Source organism: Oryzias latipes, chromosome 12 (genome assembly GCF_002234675.1).
Source record: "Oryzias latipes chromosome 12, ASM223467v1".
Classification (NCBI taxonomy): domain Eukaryota; kingdom Metazoa; phylum Chordata; class Actinopteri; order Beloniformes; family Adrianichthyidae; genus Oryzias; species Oryzias latipes.
In genome coordinates this window covers 10,059,852-10,078,930 of record NC_019870.2, presented here as the reverse complement: position 1 = coordinate 10,078,930, position 19,079 = coordinate 10,059,852, and the positions used below count along the sequence as shown (strand labels likewise).

Sequence of the window (19,079 nt, the reverse complement as noted above, 5' to 3'; positions counted from 1 at the left end):
ATTTTTCTATAATTAACAACATTAACTTCTTTTACTTTTGACAGCAGCACATACAAGTTCCTTTCAAAATAAAAAGCATTCTATGGGTCAAATAAGATCCTCCTGCTGCCGGAAATATTTCAAAAAGGCAAGATTTTGTCACTATGATGATTTTGGTGCATATTGAACAGAAAAAAACAGCTCAATACAATCAAAAAACATGTCAACAATGATACCCTGCCACAGACTGGCGACATGTCCAGCGTGTCCCCTGCCTTCGCCCAAAAGTGGCCGGGATAGGCTCCAGCAGCCCCGTGACCCCGAAAGGGATAAAACGGTAGAAGATTAATGTATGTCAACAATGATGTGGAATATTTTTTATCTGTAGGCCTAATGTACATGCAATTATAAAATTGAAGACCTTTGCCTCTGGGCAACAAATAGACGTGTGCAGCATAGATTTGAATATTCATCGCATTTATCGTGTTTTTTAAAGGAGAGTTAAATAAGAAAAGTAAATTCAAGTTGGTGTAATTACTCCTTGAGCCGCGAGGGGGCAGCAAAAATAAACCATTGTTTTCTGGCAAAAATATCAGATCTAGATAAAAACAAATATTACTTCTCGCTGCAGATTAACCGTTATGTTCCGGGTTAGTTGAAAGACTTTTGTACTATATTGAACATAAAAATGTGGCACACACAAGCCAGTTTGCTGGCAGATTTACACACTTAGAAACACTGGTTTCTCTGGGATGACACCACACGCAGGTTCGCACTTCGCAGTTGGTCCTCATCAGCGTTTGGTAAATGGGAGGGCCTGCTGCCTGTCTGTCTGTCTGTGCGGTTCACAACTTTTTTTCTCTTTCTTTCCCTGAGGCTGCGGTGGAGACGGGAAGGAGGCCACAAGTCTGTGGCTGCCGGACGGAGCCGGAGGTTCTGCAGAGCGAACGTCATGGTGCTGAAACCCCACGCGCGTCCTCTCCTGCTCACCGTCACCTGCCTGTGCTTCTCTGGAGGTCTGCTGTGGTCCTACAAGCAGGAGGATGCCATTGAAAGGTGATTCAAACACACACAGCTGCTGTCTGGGGGGAAAAAATGCGATGCACGCTTGAAAAGACTACTGAGCTTTCAAAGTGTTCTTTTTTATAGGGAGAAGTGCTCTGAAAATAACATTTCTACTTCAAAGTATCCCTGCATGAAGACCACTGGAGAAGTTACAACGTGCTACAGGTAAGAAGCTGTCATTCATATGATGATGAAAAAGTGGGGGGTGGGGGGTGGGGGGGCTCATTGGCTATATCTGCAAAGATATAAAGGGGGACTACAAAGGGGGACTACAGTGCAAGCCACATATTTTCTAGAATTACTACAACTTTTTGTTCATAAAGTGACTAAACATCCTCATATTATGTTTCCTTCTTTTTTAGGTATTAAGTTAAATTTCATAGTTTAAACAAAACCAAGTATCTAAAAACAGAATACACTTAACAATAGTCAATATGGAACAATGTTCATATGTTTCCTTCCGATCCACAATTTATTTATGTTTATTTGTATTATAATTTAAGAAATGTTTATATAACTTAGGTCAAAGGTTTAACTAGAGATCTTTTTAATATCCACAAATCTTCAGATTTAAGTCCTGCAGTGCAATGAAAAGTGCCATAAAAACTACTCTAAATTATTCAACTTGAAAGGAAAAATATTTAAAACCAAATAAAATTATAATTCATTAAGTAAGCAAAAGTATCCAAAACAAATAATTTGCACACAAAAAAAGGCCATTTAAAAGCGGTTTTCTTATAGAAAATCTATAAATAACTGTTTTTTCGCCCCTCCAAAGAATGCATTGAAAATTGAACAGAGAACACAAAATATAAGCGTATTCTAAGAATATTAAATGTTGTCATTGTCTTCTAAGTGCAGAAATCATGTTCCTGGAACATGCTGTACTATGCATAATGATTTACTATAAGATCATGTGTGTCTTACATTTGCAAAATAAGACGTCATCAGAAATACTGAAATATTGCAAATCTAGAATGCATGTTGTTGTTTTTTTAAAATGTTGAGGACCAAAACAAACCATCAGATTCATCTTCAGAGAGGTTGTCTAAATTTAGATCTTAAAAGGTTTTGTGTTTGCGTTACTTGAACTCTTGGCAGTGGGTCAGTGACATCCTGTTTTGATCTTCTTCAGATCTCAAATACATAGCACATAATAATGTTGGTTTATGGTTATGGGCTGCACCCACAGTTGTTTCCCACATTGTTTATTTAAGGAAGAAAAACGGCTTCTGGTCAGATCTGAGATAACGCGGCCCGGCTGCAGTTCATTTCACCTGCTTCGCATGACCAGATGGCCACTTTTCGGCCGTTAGTGGTCAGTATGAGGAGTTTTATCCAAGGTTCCAAAACGAAATGATGATTGACTGTAGAAGCACTTACACACAGCCTAATGTGAGTTTCTTTGTATGCAATAAAAGTTCTGACAGATGTTTAATACGCTTGCTCAAACAAAACAAAAAGAAAAACTAAACTGATGGTACTAATTTAGTTGGCCTGAAAAACTCCATTGCAAAATTAGGAACATGCTTCTCCTGAAGTCATAAACGGAGTTTTGAAATCCTGCCATTAACCACTTTATGAACAAGTTGCTCTTTTACAGACAGCACTGTGCAATACGGTGCACTTAGCTTGACATAAAACATAGTGATGAATGTCCTCTGTAAGACAAAAATGGTGGTACTGATCATATTTACATAATCGCTTAACAGTATTTGTTGTGTTTTCCCCCAAAATTTGAAGCATATGTATTTTTTTTGTTTTATCTTAGCTGTATTCACAAATCAACATTGATCCAGGAAGTATTACGTACTTATTTTGTGGAGTACCGTATTTTCACAACCTTAAGGCACACTTAAAAGTCCTAAAATTTCTCCAAAATGTATGGTGCGCCCTATGGTGCGGTGCGCCTAATGTGTTGTTGCGTGACTCCGGTAAAGAGGACGTAGGAGAGGACAGCATAGGAACGGTAAGGAGGGAATTGTGGACGTGAAAGAAGACACCCCCCCGAATAGTACTAAAGGGCAGGTATGTCCATTATGCAGAATAACATAGGTTTTGGAAACCCTGAAAATGACACCTGCAAGGAGACACGCTTATGAAAGCACAGTTTAAACTGCAAGCTATCAGCTACACGGAGGAACATGGGAATAGGGCAGCTGCGAGAGAATTCAAGATGAATGAATCCATGGTTTGCAAGAAGCGTCTCTACAGCCACTATTCGACTAAAGGCAGTAACGCTTGCAGAGGAAATGAAAATTGAACTTTTTCAAGGAAGTCCGTCTTGGTGCTTTCGTTTTATGAAACGCCGTCATCTTTCCATGTGGGCAAGGACTACGGTGGCGCAGCAACTTCCAGCGGATTACAACGAAAAGCTGTCCATCTTCCGCTCCTACTGCAGTGAAAAGATTGCAGACAAACACATCCAGCCCAGCCACATCACCAACATGGACGAGGTGCCGCTCACTTTTGACATCCCGGTGAATCACACTGTCGAATGGTGGACACAGTTTTAGTAAGCCTGGGAGGCAGCGCCAGGCGAGTTACGCCACTGGATTGCAGATGCTTGGGTGTCTGCTTGCGCTGGTCTTCGAACTTTTGCAAAAGCCAGCATCATTCATGACGAGCTGCACGGCAACGAGACGGACTCTGACAATGACAAAAGGGAACATGGCGTGATAGAAATTTAGCCCAGCTGTTCATTTCAGATACAGAAGATGAAGACTTTGATGGATTTTTGGTGCTGATTGATGACTGAGAAAATAAAAAAATAAATCACAACCAACTCAGTTTTGCCCACACTGCCTTTCTTAAACACACACTACCATGCATGTTTTACCGGTATGTGTTAACGTGCCTGTACCTTATAACCTGGTGCGCCTTTTGTATGTATTAAATACTGAAAAAGCATCCATAACTGAAACTGCACCCTATGGTCGTGAAAATATGGTAAGTCCCGTTTTTTTTTTGTGCAAAGTTCGGGTAGGGGTGTGACTTATACTCAGGTGCGGCTTATATATAATTTTTCTTGATTATTGTGCCTTTTTTTTAGCTTTTGCGAATTCTACTACGGATTGACATAGTCCGAAGGAATAGTGTAATTTTGTTGTGAGAATACTTTGAAAAAAACTAATTTTTGTGTCTTAATATTCAAACTTGAGCACAGACTTCTTTAACGTTGGTTTTTCTGTCTAAAAGAATGGGTGTGCTAGGAGGCAGCATGGTAGGGCCTCAAAATATTTACAGCTTTACAGGCCATTGATTTAAACGGCCTCTTAGATGTAATGTGAAAAGCTGTGCAGTGTTTCTGTTTTGTGTTTTTTTTTTCATTCCCAAAAGTTGGACTTAAACACCTGGAATTGCAACAGAGCGCTTTGCTTTAAAGCAGAGACGGCTTTGATTAAAATGATAAGCTGGGAGCTGTTTCTGCCCCACTTTGGCAGTACCTTCAGCGCCGTGGGGTTATAGTGTTTTCACTATGAATTGCTCAGAGATCAGCAGTGATTACTATTGCATGTAGCATGCTTTATCTGTGCAGCAACAACAAAAAAAGTTGTTTTATGTTGGTCGGCTGATAATTGCTAACCATAATATTTCTTCCCTTCTAGTGTGTTTTTCCAGACAACCATTCCTGCTCCATAAACCTTTTTTGTCCAGACTTTTCTTTCTGTGGTTTGTGTCATAAAGAAGGATTACTGAGCAAGCTGGACGACTACAATGAGTCTGGCCCTGTTGAATTATTTTTTATTTGAAGTTACAGGCAGCCGTTTTAACTTCCCTGTCTAATATATCTGTAGCTAAACAGTTACTCTTTGTGCTTTTTTGTTGCACTCCTTCAACAAAACTTAAGAGCCGTTCCAAAATGGGAGCCGGCGTGTTAGCCATCGAGACACATTAATAACCTTTGTTTATACCCTTTTGCGTGACAAGTGGGTACATGAAGCAGTGATTAAATGGGCTTGATTTATTGTCTACACTGCGCCTGCCTCACCTGCCTTGTAAAGGAAATGTTTCTATGGAAAAGAAGCAGAACACACACAGTGACTCCCTTGACTCTGCAGCTGTAACAGTAATATTTAATTGATGTGTAGCACATATGATCATTACTTTGTTATTTTTCCAAGCTTTCGAGGAGGGAGGGTTAATGCGCATTTAGTGTTGTTCTCCCTCCGCTCTTCTTCTTTCCTCTCTTTAAACCAGGAACTAGTGGGGTGTAAGTGAAAACAGTGAGGTTTGGATTTCTGATCCCCCGTGAGACATGATAGTTGTGACACCTGAACTTGTATCCTATAAATGTGCCCACTGTTTCATTGCAATGAACTGCAGCTTTTTTTTTTTTCAGTTCTCCTTGTTACTCTTTCCATTGCCATATTGAACTGTCAGAACCTCTGGAAAGGTCTAAATGGATTTTCCATTTACTTCAAAACTTCTGTTTGATTGATATTGTATTTCACACCTTAACTCAAACAGATTAAGCACTGTTTGGTTCCAATAAAGTGATCGCTTCAGTCGGATTATTCAGGCTGCCTATTAGGCCTTAAAGTCTTGTTTCCTTTGTTTTTCAAATCTGTTTTCCACATTACAGTTCAAGTTATTCCACACCTTGGAATAATCTTCTCAGTTGGACTTCTGTTCCCTGTCCCAATTCAAATATCTTTCAGCACAAGAAATGCACATGGGATTCTTTGTGGCTGTATTGTCTTCCCTCCAGTGATCACAACTTCATGAAAGATATACTGTGGCACATCTTGGGGAGTTCAGGAAGCTTCAGTTATATTGTGTTTTGCTCTTTTGGGCTACTAAATGTTTAATGGTATTGATGAATGCTCTGGGCTGAGCGCTACAGTAGAAGGAGAAAGAATTTATGAACAACATATGTGTGGCATCGTAGAGGAGAATTTCTTGTTTTGGTGGTATCAGAGTTAAAGACCCACTCCAATGAAAATTATGGTTTTGCTGTTTTGAACACGTTCTTGTAGCATTTTTCTCATGGTGGACATATATTATTATTATTATTTTTAATATTTCTTTATTCAGATCATTGTGACTCAGGAGCAGACGCAAAAATGCTGTTACTACAGCGAGTAGCGAGCGACACTTGCAGACAACTAGATCCATGTACGTCGTTGTTTTCCTTGTCTGAGCTGATAAATAGATCAAAACTGTACAGCTTGGTTGCTCCGATAGTGCTCGCTATTTTTGTTGCACCGGTAATGTTAAGTTGTGGGTGCGAGGGGTTTTAAGGTGACAGGAGAGATGAATGATGGGAAGGGGGCACGCTTAATCTTCATCAACAGTCCTGTCCACAACTTAGAGATGACTTTATAATGAATTCCTGCCGCTCTGCAGAAACTATGCCCTGAAAAAAAACATTGTTCTTTGTATTTTAGCTAAAAACAGCAACATCATAATTAAAAGACCTTTGGAATTCTTTGAAAATAGATCAAAAGATGAGTGGAGTGGGACTTTTTTTTAAAGAAAAGAGTACAGATGGGAAATATTGTATTTTCTCTATAAATGTATGCTATAAGACCAACCAAGCATTTAGTTGGATTAGGAATGTTGCTCTTTCCGGCTCCTCTCGCCCAGTCGAGCAGATCTGCCGAACAGGATTGTATCTTGAGCTGTTTTTCTGATTCCATTCAAGGCTAGTGAAAAAGGCCAAGTGTGATGCATTAGTTTACTTAAAAGACACCTTGAACTATAGCTAAAACTTCAAGTGACAAATGAAATGACTATATAAAAGGCTGTTGCAGTATAACATTTGAAAAGTCGGTGAACTGTGTGAATTAAAGACATGAAATAAGTCTTGTTTCTCAACAACCTTTTTGAGTGAAGAAAAAAAGTTTATTGGATTCATGTTTGGCAGATACAAAGTGAGATTACTAATAAAAAAAAAATGAAAAAACTGTCAGTCAAAAAACCTGTAAATGATTTGCAGGACTCTGTGTAATTTCCCAGAACTGTGATGAATGTTGTTGTAAGAGGAAAAGTTAAAGGTGCCTGTGCAATGTAGCATACAACCCCCCCCCTGCTGTTACCAAGCTTTTAACTTTGCCCAAAAAAAAATCAATGGGAGCTTTCCTGGGATCAGATATTCTTATACCATTAGCTGAAATGAAAGATAATGTCCTCTACAAAATCATGTCCTCCAACATCTGTTTCCCATCAATACTTACAAAGAGGATATGAAGCAGTTACGTGGAGTGTACTGCCACTGCAGTGACTGTACTAAAAATTAAAGGAGTTGACATGAACATTTGGTTTTGCTCCCCACAGTTTAACGTTAAAAGGATGTAAAGGCACAGGGGAGGGGGTCAGCTGCCATACTAAGTGATCCAAGACCGTCTGCTTGAAATCCAGCTTTGCAGTCAAACCTTAAATCCCTTTAACTTTAATGTAAAAATGTATTTCCTCCTCCTGTTTTGTTAGGGACTGAAAACTTTTCCCAGACAATTTCAAGTAAATCCATAACAATCAATAGGCTCCACTTGTCAGATAATCCAGTTGCTTTAGATGTATCGTCTGGAAAGTTTTCCTAAAAGAAAAACCTTGAAGACATATTTAATTTCCCTACATGAACTGAATTTGCTTCAATCAACATGTCAGCTTTCTTGTTGAGCTGTGAAAAACTTGGGGAAAATTAAGGTAATATTTATGAAAGTTGGTGGAAAATATTGGAGTCGCACAAATTGTTGAATCGAGATGTTGTTTCAGATACGTAGATATTATATGTCATTACTTTGCAAAAACTAAATTATATATGTATAGGAATATATGTGTCTTGTTAAGTGGTTAGATTTCTTTGATGGTTTTGAAAAAACTCAGTGAACTGGTTGGGATCATGTCCTAAAGAGTTTTTCTTCTTAACTCTGTCTGTGATAAAACGTTTTGGAAAACTTGGAAAGTTTATTTTATGTCAAGATCTCTTTTATTTCTCAGCAGAAGTGTTAGTTTTCAGTAAATATTTAACAACATGCGTTTGTCATCTAATTTGACTTTTATTCCAGGTTAAATGGGAACAAGCTGTTAAGTCATTCTCTTAGCAGTGAAAATGACAGACTGTAACAGCATGAATGCAGGCAGCCCCATTCTTTTACTTAGCAATGAGTGAGATGTATTAGTGTAAATTACCAGGGTCAGTTCAGAGGAGGACATGTTAGTGTAGAGAGCCATTCCTTAGTGACAGTTATTGCTAAAAAGCTCAGGCAAACATCCTCCTTAGTCCAGTTTTATTTGATCCACTACAGTTTGGGAATGTCATGTTTGGTTTAAAAGAAGAAATCAATTAAACAATACAGTTCATCTTGTTTAATGCCTTTTGTTTCCTTATTTTTTTACTATATTAAAGCATGTTTTCCTTATTTTCTTTCTTTTGCAAATCCATTAATCAAGTTAGTGTTTGGTCATCAATTCTTATTCAATTTGTGAAACTGTCAGATGTGGTGTATACGTACAATGTAAGGGGACGACCAACTAACTGTTCTCTATCAAAATTGCACCAACTTTAAAGTTTGACCAGTGAGACGGTGAGACTGGTAAAGGTAAATTGTTTGTAATGAGTAAAAAGTAAACAAAAGACTCATTGGCCATTTTGTTTATTCTTGAGCGTAAAAAATATGTAACAAACCATCTTCATACACAAACCACCACAAAAGACCCAACCTGCAGGTGAACAGGTGCACTATATGAAATTCTTCTCCTGATGATTTGACATTGTGTTAAAAATGGCGGCTACAAATACTAAAAAAAATAGAAATAAATTCAACAAAAACCTGAACTAGGAGCTAAAACAGATTAACATGAAGTTTAGAAGTGCCTGGCAATAGATAAGACAACGCTCATGATTTATAATATCCTAGAAGGAAGAAATCCAAGGGAAAAACAAATCACAATGTATTGAATTCACATGACTTTTGAGAAAAAGGAGTTAAGGAGCCAGAAAAAAATCCTAGAAAATAACATCCTACTATTCATCAAGTTTTGCTGTTGAAAAGATTTATTTCTGATGTCATAAGAATAGTTTAACAATTCTTTTGGTTGATTTATCGTCAGATATATGTTCTAACAAGAGCAGAAAGAAATGTTAAATGAAGCAAAAAAAGTCATATTGTATAAATTATATTAAATTTACTGTTGAATTAAGTTTAAGATTTTGTTAAGGCCATTTCTTCTATTAAATGAATGTTGTTGTTTTTTCCTGTTTTTGTTGGCGTGTGCTCGCTCATCCGTTGGTCTCTTTCCATGGAGAGCTCTTGTGTGGTCACGCTTTGGTCATGCTGTGGTTTTGTTGCGGTTGAGTGACGCAGTGATAAGCACTTCAAATGCTGCGGTTTCTCAGTCTCCATGCCTCCGCACTGTACACGAGACTTTACCCGAAAAGCTTTTAACAATTTTTTGTTTTTCACACATAATATTTTATATTATTTAAACAATTTAGCACTACACACACACAAAAATTGACTTTTTCTACAATAAAACAGTTCTTTTATCACCTGCTTTTTTTCACAAGCTATTAACGGCGGGTCACTTGAAGCTTTTATTTATTCTCCCATAATAAATATAATTAGCAGATAATTTATTTGTCTTGAAAGACAGCAAATGCTTTTTCTCTTTGGCCTCCCCCAGTGAACACACATCTCTGTATCAGTCATTTTCAATTGTAAACAGATGTGGCATTCAGTGTTAACAACATATTTCTGAACCCAGAGTTCAGCGTTCTGTGGTTTTCAGCAGACGTTTGGGTATATAGCTCAAAAGCAGCTGTATTTCAATGCCAGAGAGTCAGTTTGAATTCTGTTAAATGATAATCTCCACCTTCAGTGCGTTAGTCTGCCTGTCATGTCTGTGTAATGCCTCGTTGTATGGCTTTGGTTTCATGTTCCTAGTCTTATTGAATTAATCTGCCATTCTCTGCATTTAGGTTGATTCTTTTTTAACGAAACGTGTGCATTAAAAAAATATCTCCTATTAAATGAAAACAAGAATTAACTGTTTTTGACAGATTGTTATGTTTAAGCCTTTTGCCAGAAGATATGAAATTCCACTACGGCATTCAAAAAGAACCCAACTTGAAGTGGGCTAACCTTCCACAAACACTTTTCATTAGCTTTACCCACTTTACCCCACAAGAAAGATTTTAGAGACATGTAACGGTTAATAAAACACTCGGAATGAATCATTTTGCTTTTCCCTACCACGAAAAAAGATATCAAAACACCTAAATGCATCACCGAGACACTGCAGGGTGGGATTTATTTTTATTTGTGTGTACTCCAACAATATCTGGACATGCAGAAGGTCCTGCATGCTTTTTACTGAGTTGACTGGGTGTGTATTTGTAATTACAACTATAATAAAATAGTTTGAATGAGTTGAGACTGCATAAATGCCATAAATTGTGCAGATGTTGTGTTTTTTCCCTGATGTCCTGCTAAATCTCATAAACCTCCCAATATACATTTGTGCTCTGAAGCAGTGCAGCAGTAGGTTCAGTTAATTAAGGACCATAATAGTGGAGAACAAAACAACATGACATTTGGATAAATGCCACAGTTATTACTGCAAGCAGGGATATTATGAGTCATGCCTTCTAACTCTCAAGTAACTTCGAATTATTTTCAAACATTTTTCTTAAAGCATTTTGTATAAAAAGACATTTACTTGGTGTTAAGAAAATACAAGTTAGTAGCTGTGTGTGTGTTGGGAAGAGTATTAGCATTGTTCAAGAACGTCATTGAAACCATGAAGAAATTATTTTTTTAAACTGTCAACGAATCAAAGTCCTACTAAAAATATCATTCATCCATATAGACAGACCCAAGATTATTTTTAAGGACAATATAAAGTCACCAATCATTAGAGAGGACCCAACCAGAGCTTTCTTGCTGTAAGGTAATAGAATAAAGAACAAACATTGAATTTAAAAGTATATGTTCTGTTAAAAATCGACTCAAATGAAAATTGTGTTTTTGGTGTTTTTTAACAGGTTTCTGAGGCCTTTTGTCTCATGATGGAGGACAAATATTCTTGAGTATTTTTTTTATTCAGATCGTTGTGCATCACGAACAGACACAGAACTGTCATTGGAAAAAGCTTGTAGTTGTCGTGTATAAACTAGAATTGGCAAGCCATAAGCTCCCTGATCTGCTCCAATCTGATGCATCCACCGGTAAACGACTCGATGAATGTCTTTATTTTCCTCGTCCGAGCTGGCGTCTGGCTCAAAACTGTAAGCCTGGATAGCTCCAATATTGCTCGCCATTTTTGTTGCAGTTGGTTCCTTTAGGTTAGGGTTATGAGGAGCTGCAAGATAAGTATAAACAGATGGATGATGGGAAATGCGGATGGGCTTACTCTGCGCCAACACAACTCAGAACTGAATTTTTAATTAACTCCTGCTGCTTTGCAGAAACTATGTCCAAGAAAATGTCAGTTTTTTATTTTGCTTAAAAACAGCATAATTATAATTAAAAGACCTCTGAGAACACTTTTAAAATAGATCAAAAGACGATTGGAGTGGGACTTGAAGTACAAATTAGCAGTATTGAGCCTTCCTTTCTTTGGGATCTGCTGTTCCAATAGCATCAAATTGTTGTTAAATAATAATGTATCTTTATTATGAGAGAAATATTGTAACACAATTAAGTACATCAGCTAAGTAAAAAAAACTGTTTTTGTAAGTAATTTGCACAGTGCAGGTTTGGAATCTGCAAATGAAGCTCCCGTGGGTGCATGTCTGTACAATGTGCACTAAATAGTTTCTGCTAGCATGTATTCGTGCAGACTCCACCTTTCCCACACACGTGCAGTTTCCCAACAAATGGACCCTTAAATGGAAGAGTTTTGGTGTAATTCTAGCACTGAGGAGTCATTTTATAGAAGGCACTGGACTATGTCCCTTCTTGCTGTGAATCTGGTTAAAAAGCTCCCTCTTCTCGGCAGTGTGCTTGTTGAACGATACCTCTCCACTGATGATTAATACTGTTTATTCCTTGTGGTGATAGTTTACACTTGGAACTGTTGTTTCTCACATTTGTATAATGGGACCTAGTTCAGTTTAAAATTTTTATCAAGATTTCAGTTTTATCATTTATTTCTCCTTGAGGTATTTTGGCAGCAGACGTTGAGTCATTAGTCATGTGCTCTGTAAAGTGCCATCCAGCCACATATATTTGAATCTCAGTGTCAGGATGCACCTTATTAAGTATAAACACATTAGAATTAAGGCTACAACTGTTTTTCCTCATCTAATCCTCTCCCATTTAACTTGTACTGAGCTTTATATCTGTCCTCTCATCCAATTTCCAAAACTAGGGGTCCCTGGGTTTTTGGAGTCTACCCCACCTACTGACTGGTCCTTAGTCCATTGCAGAGAAACACAAACTCACATTCTCAGGGACATTTTGGAGTGAGGAGTTAACCTATGAAGCATATGCCCAGGGAGAACATGCAAAGTCCACATAGAAAGCGCCCAACTGGGATTTAAATCTCTAATTGATGAGAGTGCCAACTACCACACTATTATGCAGCCCCAGAGGTTTACATCTTAGCCCTGGAGAACCCACAGGGATAAAATGTAATTGCTGATTTTTATTTATCTTTTTCTTTTATTTTATTTTTTTGTTTTCATTTTTTTTTTGTCTGCTGTTAATTGCTGCTACCCCTAATTACTATTTTTCAAATTAACTTTAAGAGCCCAGAAGAAAATTGTTGTTGAGTTCTCCAGGGTTAAATAAAAACAATACAACAACAATATTGTGGAGGAATTCATCAATCCTCAGCCTTGTCTTTGTATATTGTCATCTTTTTTTAATTTTTTAAATTTAATTTTTAATTTTTATTTTTTAACTTGTCCGGTCCAACAGCTGGGCAAACAGATCAGAACTGAAGGCCTCTTGTGTTGGAAATATTTTCTGTTAACAACATGGGTTATGAATCTTTTGACAAACCAGAGGTATGTCTGAATAAATCCCTTTTGTAATCGAGGCCAAACTTTATTCATGAAGCAGAATAAAGCAACAATTTTTTTGGATGGTTATACTCACTACGGTGAGGTTCAGATGCAATACAAGTCTATGAGGGCGGGGTCTGTCCACACACACACTCAAATGCTATAAACATACCTGTTGGCTCCAAAAATGTTCACGTTAACATGTAAACAATACAAATAATGTTAACACAGGCATACTTCTGCCTTCAAACCAACTAGTGTAAATTATTTCATTCAATCACGCAAAATATTAGTGCAAAGGTGTGATAACACCTGTGCTCCATTGAGTGTTCATGTTCTTCTAAAATGGATGATGGAATGTAAAAAGAAGGAGAGAGGGTTCCCAGCCATCCCCACACCAAGACTCCCGCCGCAGCAGCAGCGGCAGCTAGAACTACCCAACACTGGCACTGTAGCAGATAGAGAACATCCGCCCCCCGGGCGATCACATCCGCCACCCGGTCCAGGGCCAGCAGGACCGCTACGGGGGCCCCAAAAGCTAGAGAGCAGGGAGGCATGGGGGGACAGAGAGTGCAGCTCCGGCCCAACCAGGAGAGCAGCCCCCCCGCCGCACCGGGAGGGCCCAACGTGGGGCCCCGCCCCAGAAGAACGCCCACAGCCCCAGACGAGAACCCCCCCCCAAGCCCAGGTAAGAGTCAGGACCCCCCAAGGGAGACCCACCCTGCGCTCCAGGCACCCACCCACCCGGCCCACGGTTAGTCCAGTAATGTGCAAGGCAGGGGCCAGCCGTCGCCGCCCAAGAGGAGGACGGGCCATGTCTTGTAAACATGGCCCGACCAGGCTCGCCCACAGTTGGAAGTTTGGCGAGGCCCAACGCTCGAGGGCAAGGACCAGAACCCACACCGCAGTGACACGGACACCCCCAGGCTCAGTCCTCTTTTTTTCTTTATAAATATTAACCTTAGTGAGATGTCAACTGTTATCAGTCTTTAAAGATAGAAACCGTTTGGTAAGTTTTAAATGATATTTTCCTCTTTTGAACCCCTTTTTTCAGGCACCTTGGGAACACATTTTCATGTGAAGTCTATATATTTTTCTCTTATAATTGACAGCTTAAGTAAAAATTTATTTTGTTCTTTAAGTTGAGACCATTATGAGAGAATTACCAGCCACTGGTTAAACATGTAATTGTACATTTGTGTTATAAGGTAAAATTTAACATCATTTTTGAATTATATTCTTCAAGTTTTATCTTTAACTTGTTAAAAACGTGTTAAAAATATTACACACCAAAAAGTTGACATGTTTTTTTTAAATTAAATATTTAAGAATTAATATCAAATAGTCTGTTGCAAAGCTGTTGATTTTGGTTTACCTTTCAGGAGGCCAGTTCTTTTGAGACCAGTTTATTTATTTTTTCTTAAAAGTCTTCTCACCCAAACTTCTTTGCATCATTTACATGACTTGGACACATGGCCCGCTGTGTTTATTATTTCTCAGATTTTTCCAAACTGTAAATTTGATGAGTTGAAGTGAAGGCTCCACATTTTCTCTCAAGCATACATTTTATTCTTTCACAGTAACCGCAGTGTTTGACGTGGATTGGGAATATTTGGCGTTTTTCCAAAAGGAAAGTTTAAAGTACGTGAAAAGACTGCTCAGCCTAACAGTCCACAGACAGCTGTGCTCTAAAAAAAATATCCTAAAATGTCACTTTCAGAGATGATCTCGCTGTTGTTCTAAAGTTCAACTTTTGTATAAACATGCATACATTCCGATAAACAGGATTAGAGCAAAAAGTAGGAACAATTTATTCATTAACGCTGTATATTTTACAGCGTATGCCTCCTAAAAGTTCTTGGCCTTTAAACTGATTAATGTAGTCCAGTTAGGGCAGGAGTGTCAAATTCCAGGCCTCCGGAGCCAACATTTTGCTGTATTTTTTGTTAAAAACCCCGTCCTACCTGTTGCTGATTACCTGGACAAGGCATGTTTTGTCAATAAGAAGCTTTAGTGGCAGATTAGTTGTAAAACTGTGTGACAGGGTTACATTTTGACTGTAAATTTAAAAGAAAATGTAGTCCTACTTGGTGTATGAAGGGGATTAACATGAGTTTTTTAGGTGTGTTGAATAGATGTTATCCACTGAAAATGCTGGATGTGGTCTTTTACGGTTTTCCCATTTATGTTGTGGACTGGTTACTTGACTCATGGCACACACGCCCCAAGATTATTAAACGGGGTCGGTCTCGGTACAGGTGCACGGGGGGAAAGAACGAAGGTGGAAGACACACCAACAGCTGCTGCCGTGCTATTCTCCTCCGGTGACAGAGAGTATTACTGTGGTCCTTGACTGCTGGGATTATAGAACCAAGCTAGTTGTGACATACAGTTGAGTGACAGGGGAGCCGAAAGAAGAACTTTTGTCAAGTTGCCAAGTGGAGTGAGGTGCTCGCTCCTGGGAGAGGGCGCATCCTAAACAAACTGAAAGCTGCGACCAGTTGGTGAGATCAAACTTTCTTTTTGTTCTTGGGTACCCAAATATAAATACTTTACAGGTGTACCGGTAATATAGTTTTGGCACGTTTTCATTTGGATTAATGAACTATGGCCAGTGCGTAAATATCCGTATGAGCGTTTACGTTGGACATTCACATTGACTTCCTTAACCCTTGTGCTATCTTAGATGACCCCACCCTTGCATTGACGTGTTCTCCCTACCATGACAAAGGTGGATGTGTTCTCCCTACCATGACAAAGGTGGATAAAGGTGAAAAGATTTAATGTAATCCTTGGATACCAGTGAAGATCACAAATCATTGAGAAAAAAAAGGTTCAGCGCACTGTCTAGTGGGTCTAGATGACCCAACTCCCAATGGTAAAGTGCCAAGGATAGCACAAGGGTTACCAAGTTTAAAATAAAATAAAATTTAAAAAAAAAGTTCATTCTAATGAGCCAAACCTGTAAAAATTAAGAAGAAATAAAGCGGAAAAGAAACTGCGGATGAAAGAAAATTAAATATATATTTTCTGTAAAAAAAAAAAAAAAACATCTTCCACAAGATGTGTGTTTTTTCTGTTATGGACTCTTATCGATTCTGTTAAAAGCTAAAAGTTCTTAATAATGAACTTTATTTAAAGTAGTGTTTGTTACAACCAAACAGTGGTCCTTGAGGCCTGGAGTTTAATATCCCTGAGTTGGAGTATCCACTTACATCCCACCTAACAGAAGATTGTGCTGATGTAGTCCACACCCCTGCACTATTCATTTCAACTCCTGTTCCTAACCTGAAACTGTGAGGTAACTCATACATCAAAGGTAAATCAGCTTTAATGGTTTCATTTTTTTAATGGGAAACAGTGCCTACTTGTTCTTAGTTCACATGTTTGTTAAACAGTAATCATTGAGTTCCATGCATCCATTTTTTAAACCTGCTAAATCCCTTTTTGGGGTCTCAATGCCACTGGAGCCTATCCCAGCTTCTATTGGGCAAAGGCAGAGTACATCCTGGACAGGTCACACATGCTCTCACATTCACACCTAGAAACAATTTAGAATGATTAGATTGACCTGAGGGATTGGTCTGAGGGAGGAAGCCAGAGTGCCTGGAGAAAACCTACACATCCTCGAGGATACATGCAAACTCCACACAGAAAGGTCCCAGTAAGGTTTCGAACCAAAGCTCTGTTGCTGTGAAGTGAGAGTGCTAACCACTACCCCACCGTGCAACCCCAAAGTTGTTCCTGTTTCTCAATTTTGCTAGGTATTTGATTTATTAATTTTATATACAGTTCTTATGCAATTTGTAATGTTTTCATGTTTTTCTCCACTTGATCTGAGTGCAGTGGCAGTTTTTCTTGGTTATTGACTTGCAGAATTGGATTTAGTGTGATTACTGCTGTAAACAAATTAGTTGAGGCCTCTATTTAGAATGCAGTTTGGCATCTGTACCTAGTTTGAGCTAAATTGCAGCAATTTGTCCTTTTAATGTGTTTTGAATGGCACATGAAAAAAAGCTTATTCCTTCAAGAAGTAATCATAGTGGGTTATCATTTCAGTCTCCAATCTGAAACACTTTGATCAAACATTTGTGACAGGTTTTTTATGTTTCTTTAAAAAAACGACACATTATGTTAATATAAACAAAGCCAGAAAGTATGAGGAGAAACCTTTGTTTTAGTAAAGTGGAATAAAGTTCAATCTTCCATATAACAAGAAGAAAACCACAAAAGGAGAAAAGCAGCAAAGAGGTTTTTTTTAATGTTATTTACTTTGTTTTTAAAACCTCAATGTTGGATTAAATTATATTCAAGAATCTGGAAATACATTCTTTTAAGTAACTATTTATGTGATGTTTTTGTTTTAAAAAAATGCGTAAAAGCGTTAAAATCACTCAATGTAAAAGAAAAGTACAGCTCCTGTTCGATTTCCTATGTGATGATTCATGTAACTACTCTTACTCGTACAGATAGATGTGCCAATCCTATGCCTGAACTTCCAGGCATAAGATTGTACCTCTCAAAAGTTCAAAACTTTTCTCTTGGTAGACAAAATACCACAATAACAAGGTTTCATAGAACTCCCTCCAATAAATTTAGCTGCTGCACACTTTGACCTGGCCCATTTCACTGCTTTTTTCCATGTCTCGTTTATTTCTGACCACGGTGTCACCAGGGGGGGAAATAAAAACAGAAGTACGAGAACAAAATGCTGAGTTTGACATTGGTGACATTAAATTGAGCAAAGAAATTTACATTACTTCAAACCAGACCCTTCTTTTTGTATTTTAGTGGACTCTTGTAGGCTCATGTGTTTAAAGGACTATTATTTCTCAGAACAAAAAAGCATTAAATCGCAAAAAATTCTATTACTTAAAGCGCGTAAATTCGCCGTAAACCTGTATTTGTTTATATATTTTTAAGTTTTGGGCATGTTTAGCAGTTGCTACAAATGCATCAATGATTAGTTGTCTTTGTGTCTCTGCAGTGGTCAAAGTCATTATGCCATAACTGCAGTTTTTTTTATGATCTGCATCCATCTCATGAAAAAAAAAAAAAATTCCATCATTTTTCCAACTTGTGACATCTCAGAGTTTCTGTCTGCATTTGTGTTATAACTGTTAACAAAAATGATACCACATGAAGTTCAACAACACAATGATCACACATTTGTTTTTTTTCCTCTTTGATCTCTATGCACAAATACTAATCTCCAAAAAGAGAAAAACTTGGTTCAGCAGCAATCAAAGTCTTTCTTCTTTGAGATTTTTCACAAGAAACCAAAGGTTTGTGGAGAGAAAAGAGGAAAAAGTATTCTGACATTCGGATGATGATTTGTGTCAAGGGGTTGTTTTTCTGGATACAGCTTTTGCAGATGGAATGGTCTTGATAGGCGGTAGCTATGTCTAACTCTGGAAAAAGGAATGTCTTGTTTAACTTTATGTCCTGCTTGTCTTGACAACCAAATGGGCCATTAGGAATGAGACACATTTTGCTTTGTTAGTGTTCTGTGTTCTTGATGGCATCATATTGTTAACATTAAAAAGCTTACATCAAGCAAAAAAAAAAGAAGAAGAAAAATCCTTTTCAGTAGTTTGTTACATAATACTGTTTGGACCCCAAAAAATAAAATAAAAATGACAAAATATTTTTGCTACTATGTTACCTTTATGTTGTTTTTCATTGCAAAAAGGCATAATAGTTGTAATTTACAACTACAAGAAAAGGTTTACATATTGTAAACTTGTAATTGTAAACATAGCTCCAGCTCAAGGGATGAATAAAATTGATCTACTCTAACTTTATACTGTGTAGAAACACAATGTTATACTATTGGGCTTAAAAAAAATCCAGCTATTGTAATTTTAAAATTTAAGATATTCTTGATTTAAATAGATTATTTATTTATTTTATTTTTTTTTTTTAAGGAAAAATTTGAATTTTCATGGCTGGCTAAACATAGATGGTAAAGTCTTTTTAATTATGTGGTTGTTTCTCAAATTTGATAACTTGTTTTTGAGAATAAACATTTTTTGTTCGTAGGTTAATAGTAACTTTTTGAACTTGTTGGATTGCTCTTTTG

The 19,079-nt window shown here is 37.7% G+C and overlaps 1 protein-coding gene across 2 annotated transcripts in view; it reads left to right on the top strand.

The window, feature by feature from the left end:
* Positions 1 to 602: 602 nt before the first annotated feature.
* ccbe1 (collagen and calcium binding EGF domains 1) overlaps positions 603 to 19,079 on the top strand; it is a 36,245-nt gene continuing 17,768 nt past the window's right edge. Inside the window, exons 1-2 of one of the 2 annotated variants that reach the window (XM_004074728.4) lie at positions 603 to 1,035; positions 1,129 to 1,209. In XM_004074728.4, coding sequence (XP_004074776.1) covers positions 932 to 1,035; positions 1,129 to 1,209 — 185 coding nt within the window. In that variant the 5' untranslated portion in view covers positions 603 to 931. The remainder of the gene's footprint in view (positions 1,036 to 1,128; positions 1,210 to 19,079) is intronic. The other variant, XM_020707601.2, reaches the window with a different exon arrangement.